General features: G+C 45.1%; 1 protein-coding gene across 1 annotated transcript; it reads right to left on the bottom strand.

Annotated features, from left to right (window-relative positions):
* Positions 1-3,213: 3,213 nt before the first annotated feature.
* Positions 3,214-6,908, bottom strand: LOC124692012 (26S proteasome regulatory subunit 8 homolog A-like). Its single transcript, XM_047225311.1, has 9 exons — positions 6,695-6,908; positions 5,777-5,874; positions 5,217-5,441; positions 5,079-5,141; positions 4,836-4,999; positions 4,573-4,729; positions 4,387-4,485; positions 4,192-4,302; positions 3,214-3,560 (listed from the first exon to the last, which is right to left on the bottom strand). The coding sequence occupies exons 1-9, from the start codon at positions 6,891-6,893 to the stop codon at positions 3,420-3,422; spliced, it is 1,257 nt and encodes a 418-aa protein (XP_047081267.1). The 5' UTR covers positions 6,894-6,908; the 3' UTR covers positions 3,214-3,419.
* Between the last annotated feature and the right edge of the window lie 3,355 nt (positions 6,909-10,263).

Genomic DNA, 10,263 nt, shown 5'->3' on the forward strand with positions numbered 1-10,263 from the left:
TTATGCCTCGCAACAACATTATCCTGGGATTGCGACGAATGACATAATAGGCATCTGGACTTAAAAATCCGGGTGTTGACACTCATAATGTGTGTCGTTGGAGCGAATGGCATGGTATGAGGCAATGAACCGGGCAATTCTATGTGGACCTCCTCACTTGCACGGGAACCCCATCAACTCGTAGTGGCTATGATGAACATCTTTCCCACGATCATCCTCTATAATCATGTTATGCATGATGACACAAGCGGTCATGATATACCAAAGGCATTCTTGGTCCTAAAATCTAGCCGGTCCTTGCACAATGGCAAATTGGGCTTGCAAAATCTCAAATGCTCTCTCTACATCTTTCCTAGCCGCCGCTTGTGCATTGTGGAATTGGGTTTGCTTCTTACCTCGTGGTTGAATAACCGGCTTCACAAATGTTTGCCACCTTGGATATATGCCGTCGGCGAGGAAGTATCCATAGTTGTACTTGTGGCCATTTGCTTCAAACTCCACCACTGGACCTTCCCGCAAAGTCTTGTCATTAGTGGTGATCGTTGAAGAACATTGATGTCATTGCAAGACCCGAGCATTCCAAAAAATACATGCCATATCCAAGTCTCATGATCGGCGACCGCTTCAAGGACTATGGTGGCATCCTTCTTGTACCCTTTGAGTTGTCCATGACATGCCACTGGACAATTCTTCCAACTCCAATGCATACAATCAATGGAACCAAGCATACCGGGAAACCCCCGGTCGGCGTTGATCTCCAAAAGCCTTGCCGTGTCTTGAGCATTGAGGGCTCTCAAGTATGTGGAGCCAAAGACATTCACAATTACAACGATAAACCGCTTCACACACAAGATAGAAGTGCTCTCTCTCTCTCTCATGGCCAAATGATCATCAACTAGATCCGCCGGTATACCATATGCCAGAATACGCAAGGCGGCAGTCACCTTTTGATATGTGCTATGACCAAGTTCTTTGGCGGCATTTCTCCTTTGCTCAAAGAAGCGATCATACTTGGTCATCTCCGTTGCGATGTGCTTGAATAAGTTGATGCTCACCCGAAAACGCCGCCGGAAATAGCTTTCGGGAAATATAGGATTCTCATTGAAATACGACCGCATCAACTTCTCATGGCCTTCAATCCTTTCTCTCCACAACTTCTGCCTACCGAACACCGATCCACCAAATTTTGGCTTCTTAACGGCGCGGTATGCTAATAGTATCGATATGTTCTCCTCTTCCTCTTGGTCGTACTCGTCATCCGATGAATCGTATGATAAACTCTACAAACATACATATAAAATTACTTAACTACAACTAACTGTAATAGCGAATCAGCGAGCAAAATCATGGCGGCCGGCCGGCGGAGGTTCATACCTTGCGCGCAAATCGGCGAGCATCATAGTTGCGCCATGTCGCTAGTAAGCTCGAAGACGAAGACGACGACATGGCGATGGCGATGGCGGCGGCGGCGCGGAGGAGGAGGTGCGGCCGAGGTGGGGAGAAGCGCTGCTCGTCGGTGGCGGCGGCGGCGGTCGGTACAGCGCGGCGGAGCGGCTGGTACTGCTGGAGGAGGCGCGGGCGAGGTGGATCTACGGCGCGGCGGCGAGAAACAGCGGGGTCGGTGGCGGAATCGACCGGAGGCGGCTGGATTTCGCGGTGGCGGAAAATGAAGGGCGTGGGGGGAAGTTCACCGACGCGTCACATTTGGCGCTCCGGATGGTGCAAAACGCCGCGCGCCCTAAAAATTTTACAGCGCCGCGCCATTTGCCGGGTCTGCTGGAGAAGCGATTTCACCTCCGCGCACGCTAAATCGACGGTTAATATACCGCACGGCTTATATAGCGCGCTGTTGGAGATGCTCTTACAAAAAAAAAAGTGAGATGCAGGCACCGCTTCCTGCCGAATCTGTTGCACAATATGTCCCGGTATTCTCGAGTTTATGTTTGATTCGAAAGTTTTGATGGAGAGGTAAAGATGGAAAAGGGAAAACCTGCTTGGGTGTCATACTGTTATGGGATGTGATGATCCAACCAAAATATATGAGAGGACTAAGAGCATCTCCAGTCGCGTCCCCCAAAGCGCCCCCCAAAGGGATTTGGGGGACACCGGCCGAAAAAGCGTCCCAGTCGCATGCCCCAAAGGCCGCTTCGCTCCGGACGTCCCTCAAATATTGTCCGGCGTCCCTAGCCCATCCCCTGTGTATAGAGTCTCCATCGGGGACGCCGGACACGGTTTTTACACTTGCTTTTTGTTTGGAGGTCGCGTTTGGGGGACGTGGCTAGGAAAGGGACCTTCTCCAAACGAAAATTTCGTCCGGACGTCCCCCAAACGAAAATTCGGCGCTATTGCCGGACGTCGTTTGGGGGACGCGACTGGAGATGCTCTAAGTTTCCTTGATATGAGAATATTTATAATCTTACTATGCTAACCCGTCAAGCATGGAGAATCCGTCAAGACCCTAACTCTTTGAGCTCGAGGGTGCTGAAAGCGCTTTATTTTCCCAACGATGATCTTATTGATGCTCAATTAAGTAGCTCACCATCTCAACTATGGCGGTTGTTCATCAAGGAGTTGGTGTTTTGAGAAGGTTTAATAAAAAGGATTGGTGATGGCAGGTCCACAAGTATTTGGAAAAATTGGATCCCAATAACTAGCCCTAGTGATACGGAATTGATGAAGGTGTCAGAGAGCTGATTTGGTCAAGCATGTTGGGTGGAAGAGGTACTAGCTGCCTCGTTTCTCCCTATGGATGTTGAGGCGATTATGAGCATTCCGAATTGCATTGGTAAACCAAGCAGACCGATTGGCATAGAGTTTTGAACAAAGTTTCTCAATCCGTTGTGTTTATCGCATGTTGATTGAAACTAAGAAGAGGAAAGATTGGCTGGAGCGACAGCTAGCTCGAACAGGAGCGTGTTCTAAGCTGCTAGGTCTAGCTGATGACCTAGGGGTTACACCGCTGCATGTTTCCTCAGACTGCTTTGAAGTGATAAACATGATGAAGTCCAAGAACCTATGCAAATAGTGTGATCTTTTCTGAGATTGAGAAGCGATCAGGTTAACCTGGCTTTCCCGTAAAAAAAAACTTACCTAACATAACTTCGGATAGGGGAAGTCCTTTGTTTCACAGGATGAATGTGGATGGCCGTATTTGGTTGGTTTTGTCCGGAATTGCTCAGCAGTGAATCATACGGTGTACGGAGGCACTAGGTATGCAAAACGACCAGCATAAACACAGACTACTAACCCGGTTCAATGAGTTTAATTCAGCTATATGCTACGAGAAGCGTATCTTCAAAACCTTGGCAACCAGGAAAAAGGACATAGCTTAAAAGTACAAGTCCAGCAACGTGCAGTTACATGCTTCCGGGACCTCAGCAAGGCAGTGAAAGCAGGAGCCATCGGAGGTGGGTGTGTCCTCACTTCCACAGCTTCCGCAGGGACATGTTCTTCTCATTATCCTTCTTCATCACCTTGGCCACAGCCATCTCGAAGTCCTCCTGCGTCACGTGCACCCTTCTCTCACGGAGAGCAAACATTCCAGCTTCGGTGCACACCGCCTGAACAACAAAGAAAGAAATTTTTAGATGGACCAGCACAAGGTGAAAAGATCAGTGATGTGCACAAGAGAGTATTGAAAAACTTATGTTTTGATGTCACATAAGTGATTAGACTGTTTTCAAAAACATTCCTCGCTGCATATATGCAAAAATGTTGCTAAGCTGTTAATGCGGTGAGAATTTAAACAGGAACATTCTGCTAATTTTTTCAAGGCCCAACATTTTGATGTCGCAATGTTTTTGTCAATCTAACATAATTTTAGGGACGAAAAATACAAATTCGAACTAAACAAACAGCTCAATTAACGCCACACAATTGACCAGCTATTTTAGGCACTCAAAATCCTAAATTAACCTGATTTAACGTTCATTTAACAACACGGAAAATTGGAATGGACCTCACAAAGTGATCAAGCAAGAAAATTGAAAAGTTGCAAAACTGTTTCAACAAGAGACTGCAAAGTGACCATGCTGTAACTGCTTGTTATGAGCACAAGTGTGGGGTGCAATATTCAATTTGGAAGAGATCAAGAAAAATACTTCTTTAATAAACAATGGTACTAAGACAGACCAAACAGCCACAAAAACTAAAACTTGATGCAGCATAATACAATGTATAGACTAAACAAACCTTCAGCTCAGCTCCTGAAGCCCCATTCATCTTTCCCGCGATCTTTTTCAGATCAATTCCACGCATCAAGTTCATTCTTCTTGAATGAATCTTCAAGATATCACCTCGTGACTGAACGGAAAAAATTATGCACATAGTCAGCACAAATGATCATGCAGAGTCAACAAGTACTATAACTCTGTATGCAACACATACATCCTCGTTGGGATTCGGAAATTCAATCTTCCTGTCTATGCGTCCAGGCCTCAAAAGGGCTTGATCCAGAATGTCTATCCGGTTTGTTGCCATCAGAACCTGCAACAAACATGCAAGGCACCATGATGACGTTGCTCCATATGTATAAATAGTGCGCAGAAACATCAATTATTAGGTGAAGCATACCTTAATTTTGTTTGAAGCTTCAAAACCATCAAGTTGGTTAAGAAGCTCAAGCATGGTGCGTTGCACTTCACTATCACCGTTGCCAGATCCAGACTCCATTCTAGCAGATCCAATGGAGTCTATTTCATCCATGAATATAATGGATGGTGCATGCTCCCTGCAATAATTTAACCAAAATATTAGCCTACTTTAACAGAGAATGCAAGTAGAACTGCATTTTACATGACAGACAAAAAAATAGTGTACCCTTTTAGCTAGCTTACCTAGCCATAACAAAGAGTTCACGGACCATCCGGGAGCCCTCACCAATATACTTTTGAACCAACTCAGAACCAGATACTCTGATGAAGGTACAGTCAGTGTGATGAGCAACTGCACGTGCCAATAATGTTTTCCCTGTGCCTGGTGGTCCATAAAGGAGAACACCCTGCAAAAGAAAAGAATATATTAATCCCTGCTATACACACACAAAAATCAAGTAAGATGCTCTTGTTACAAATTTGAACCTTTGGCTGAGCAATTCCGAGGCTTTCAAATAACTCCGGATGTTTGATAGGAAGCTCAATAACCTGAAAATTGAACTCATGAGTCAGATGCCAAATGTTATGCGTCGACAGGACAATGCATTGAAATTCTACACAAACCTCTTTGATCTCCTTGATCTGCTGATCAAGACCTCCAATCATATCATAAGTAGAATCTGGGACCTTCTCAACTTTCATAAGATTGACCAGTGGATCAACTTTGCTTGGCAGGATCAAATGGAGCATATAGCTATCATTCCGAAGAGCAACTCTTGTTGAAGGTGTGATCTTTGTAATATCAATGCTCTTATCAATATCTACGACATATTTGCCTTCGGGGTGTACCTGAACAATTACATCTGTAAAAGTTAATAACCCTTTTGCTGGCAAAAAAAATATTAGAACATCCATTCAGAACGGAAATAATAAATCCAAAACAGAAACAAAAAACATGAATAGAGGAGTCATGACAATGAAAATATCAAACACTTCACCATACAATGGCAGTCAAACTATCACTGTTGTGTCAAAAGTATACAGGAAGCAGCCCAATACTCTTTCTCCCTATTTATATGCAATGTTTCAACTTATTTAAGTGATGAGCCCAACTACTAAAGGGTAGACTTGTGCCAGATAGATAAGCATCGCTAGGAGAAAACAAAGTGTAAAGATAGATTTACCTTGACTAGAACCTTTGATTTTCCCATGACCTTCACCACTTCACCAACATAAGAGCCAGGTTCCTGAAGCAACTGTAGCTCTTCCCTAAGAGCTCTAACTGCAAAATGAAAATTTGGAGACAAATTTAGAGGCAATACTAAGTGAATATAGCACACGAAAAGAAGAAGTTTCTCTCCGAGTAACTTGAATCCTCAATAGACATTGTTATGCTACAGGGAGTATTCATGTGCTGCTGTACATCATCATGAACAGAATATTTGAAGCAACAGCGAGACCACCAAATTAGTTTCACTGTCCCAATGCTCAAGAATATCCATGTTTTCGATTAACGGTAGCAAGATTATGCATTGGAGTAACAATTTCACAAATTTTATGCACTGGAGTAACAAAATCACAAATTTCTCACAAAGAAAGCGCTACTTAATGATAATTGATATCCACAGGAAAACCTAGCCATCAAAAGGAAATACTGGAGGTAGAGGGTACGATAAGCAGTGTTTAACGCTGTTCCTCCTAACCTTGGTCGTTCATGTAACAGAACAATAAGAAATACAGAAATTACCACTAGAAATCCAACAAGTCAGGCAACAGAGGGTATGAACATAATATTAAAAATTCACTGCATGATTTTGTACCAAAGCAAAGCCAAACGATAAATGAATAAATAAATAAAAATTAACAGGGCATCTTCCAATGTAGACAGCAAGCAAAAGAAGGAAGATTTTAACAATCAGCACAAGCAATCACCGTTTGGTCAACGACGAGACCCAAAGCTGCACACTTTGCCACGACTCGTGCACTGAGCAAGCTAGGGTTCCAGTGGCGCGATCCAACAGTTGACGCAGAAGCCGCTATCGCGCTAGGGTTTAGACATAAGAGGGGGGCGCTAGGTGGAGGAGATCGAGTAGTAAGGTCACCTCGGGAGTTGAGGTCGTTGCGCTGGGCCTCGAGGCGGCTGAGGTTGTGGGTCTTGGTCCGGATCTGGAGCTGCAGGTCCTGGATGTGCTGCTGGTAGTACTGCCGCAGCCCCTCGCCTCCGCCGCGCGCGCCCTTGGCGGACTCGTCGCCGGCCGCGGCCGGCGGGGGCTTCGAGATGTCCATCGCCACCGTCGCCATCTCCGGCTCTGCAGCTGGGTTCGGTTTGGTTTCTTTTGCTTTTTTTGGGTTGCGGTCGATGAGAGGCTGATTCGTCGGCCTCTTCCTGCGCCGGAAGAAGAAAGCTTTCTTTTCTCGGCCCGGCCGTGGAGTGGGTTGCTTCTTGGGTTGGGTCGTGCCGCTGGGTTTCTTTATGTTCTCTGTTTTATAGCCTGTTGATACGGTTCGTGTGAATATCGGAAGTCGACCCGGAGAAGTGTGTATGAAGCCGAGTCCGTGACACACCACCTCTCTTCTTTCCAACTTTTTTTTTCAATAATACACTTGGTCTCTGCATAACTAGAATGCACGCAGTCGTTTATAAGTCTTAAAACTAAGTATCAAAAAGATAAAAAGGCATAATACATATCGTGTCGATAAAGTGTAAAACGTCTAAGGGGTAGGTGGAGCTTCAATCCGTAGATTATGTGACCACCTATGTCGGGAAAAAGTATCCATCACCGCAGCCTCCAATCGTGTACAAGACCTCCATAAAGAGATCGTTATTCTCCATTCGCTGAAGAGGTGACCACAAACGGAAAATACCGTACATTTGTAGATAACCTGCAAGATAGAACATTTTTATCGTTAAAAATCTTCTCATTTGTACATAGCCATAGGTCTATCCCAGTTGTGGGCTTATGTCACAAACAGGCCAGTGCCGGTTTTCTGGCCTGAGGTTTAGCCGAGTTTGAGCTTGACCGGGCCGACTTAGCCCTATATCGGCCCAGTTTGGGTTTTTTCCCCTTTCATAACACTTCTTTCATGTATATCGACTTACATACTATATTCTGGATCCATTTAATCACCAAATTTGGTGTACCAGGGGTCATCCCCCGATAGTTGGATCCAGCAGACAATTCGCTAAAGTTCATTGCCTGCCAACCACTGCAACCTCTCTTAAATCCAAACTGTCAACATGGAATAAGAAAGGCAAATGGTTATCGAACCGACCTCTCATTTTCTCCTGAGGAAACCTGAGCATATTAAAATCCCCCTCCTTCTTCCATGATAATAGGATGAGGATTATTTTTTGAAAGATTAACCAACTCGCGAAAGAAGGATGCTTAATTGCATGCAAGTAGGCAAGTGAACCGTTTTTCTCTCGCTCATGGCGATATCAGGGCGACCGCCGCCACGGCGGCTGACTTCTCCGGTGTTCTCCGGCATCTATCCCCGTTTAGGGTTTATTTCCTCCCCCAGAGTCCCCATGGTGGTGAGTTTCGGTTAATTACTGCTCCGATCTGAATTTCAGAGTTGTTCGTCGGTTTGGTTCTGGCTTGGAGGTATCAATCCCCGTTGGGTCTAATCTTCCTGTTTGGTTTTGCTTCTGAGAATCTGGTTTGAAGCTTTTGCTTTGGATGTGATCAGTTGGCTGTTCGGTTGCTTGGTTTTGTGATATCCCCATCTGGGCAAGTTGCTGAAGTTTGTGAGGATCTGCATTGTTTGTCTGATTGGCATTGGCTAGTGTGCAATCTCTAGGGGAGCTGGCACTATCCCAATGAATACACTTTTCTGGAACTGCCGAGGGGGAGGGAACCAACGTATAATTCGTGAGCTTATAGCCTTATGCAAGTCTAATTCCCCAAAGCTTGTTTTCTTGTGTGAGACGAGGCAATCTGAAGACAGAGTAAAGAAACTGAGAGATAGACTGGGATTACGTGGTTTTTGTGGTGTAAGCAGTGATGGCCTAAGCGGTGGCCTAGCGTTGTTTTGGGACGAATCAATTCTGGTGACCGTCCTGGAAAGTAATGCAAGGTTTATTGATACAAGTGTTGTTGATCCAGCAGAAGGTTTCAGTTGGAGAGCGACTTTTGTCTACGGCGAACCGAGAGTCGAGAACAGGCACTTGATGTGGAACAAACTAACCCAACTGAGAGGGCAGTCTCAATTGCCATGGCTAATCTGTGGGGATTTTAACGAAGCAATGTGGCAACATGAACATTTTTCTAATTCCCTACGTGGCGAAGCTCAAATGGCGACATTCAGAGACACGCTAAATCTTTGCACGTTGTCTGACTTGGGGTTCTCGGGAGCTTCTTTCACTTATGATAATAAAAGAGCTGGTGCACAGAACGTACGTGTGCGACTAGATAGAGCATGTGCAGATTTGGCGTGGCGAGACGTATTTCCAGATGCTCTAGTACAACACCTTACTTCTCCTCGATCAGACCATTGTCCTATACTGATCCAAGCGGGGGGAGAAGAGCCAGCTCCTGACCATCGTAGGCGCTCCTCGCCTCGATACGAAATTATGTGGGAGCGGGAACCTGCTTTGGCCGAGGTTGTACAACAAGCGTGGGATCAAGTGAGACCCATTGGGGATCTTGGAACAGTTGCGGAATCAATGAAGGGAGTCATGTATAACTTGCGTAGATGGAGCAAGGAGAAGTTCGGCCATGTTATTACTGAGATAGAAACCTTAAGGGCAGAGCGTGAATCATTGCAAATTGCCAACACGGATAGAGCTGCCATACGTGCAAAGATCGAACGAATGGATGAGCTACTATACCGTGAAGAAATGATGTGGCTGCAGCGATCCCGCATACAGTGGTTAAAAGAGGGTGATCGCAATACGGGTTACTTCCACCGAAAGGCGGTGTGGCGTGCTCGGAAAAATCAAATTAAAAAACTGAGAAAAGAAGATGGGACCTGGATTAGAGTGTCCAGTGAGATGGAGCGGATGGCCTCATCTTACTTTCAAGAAATCTTTACAAAGGATCCAACACTAGTGCCAGATGCAGCTGTAGAGAACATACAGGCTAAAGTGACTATTCAGATGAATGAGCACCTCTGTAAATAGTTCACTGACATGGAAATTTCGGACGCTTTATTCCAGATTGGGCCATTGAAAGCGCCTGGACCAGATAGATTTTCTGCACGCTTTTATCAGAGGAATTGGGGAGTCGTTAAGGAGGAGATCATCGCTGCAGTAAAAATGTTCTTTATGTCGGGTTCTATGCCAAACTATGTCAATGACACTGTCATTGTGCTTATACCAAAGGTGGCACAACCAGAGAGTATTAAAGATTTTTGCCCCATTAGTCTTTGTAATGTGGTTTACAGGATTGTCTCTAAATGCCTGGTGAATAGGTTGAGGCCTCTGCTAGATGAGTTAATCTCAGAAAATCAGAGCGCTTTCATTCCTGGACGCATGATAACAGACAATGCAATCATCGCCTTCGAGTGTTTTCACTTTATCCAACATAATAACAGTGTTCCTTATTGTGTATACAAGTTGGACTTATCAAAGGCGTATGATCGTGTCGATTGGGGTTTTCTGGAACAATCACTTCTCAAATGGGGCTTCTTTTCTATTTGGGTGACATGGATAATGGAGTGTGTGACTAGT

This window comes from Lolium rigidum, chromosome 2, assembly GCF_022539505.1.
Source record: "Lolium rigidum isolate FL_2022 chromosome 2, APGP_CSIRO_Lrig_0.1, whole genome shotgun sequence".
Classification (NCBI taxonomy): Eukaryota; Viridiplantae; Streptophyta; class Magnoliopsida; order Poales; family Poaceae; genus Lolium; species Lolium rigidum.

Excerpts from the sequence above, each read along its gene's own strand:
- LOC124692012 (XM_047225311.1), bottom strand. The coding sequence starts at position 6,893 with ATGGCGACGGTGGCGATGGACATCTCGAAGCCCCCGCCGGCCGCGGCC. Across the intron at positions 5,875-6,694 it reads CAACGACCTCAACTCCCGAG|TTAGAGCTCTTAGGGAAGAG; the intron begins GTGACCTTACTA and ends TTCATTTTGCAG. Across the intron at positions 4,730-4,835 it reads GAACTCTTTGTTATGGCTAG|GGAGCATGCACCATCCATTA; the intron begins GTAAGCTAGCTA and ends AAATTATTGCAG.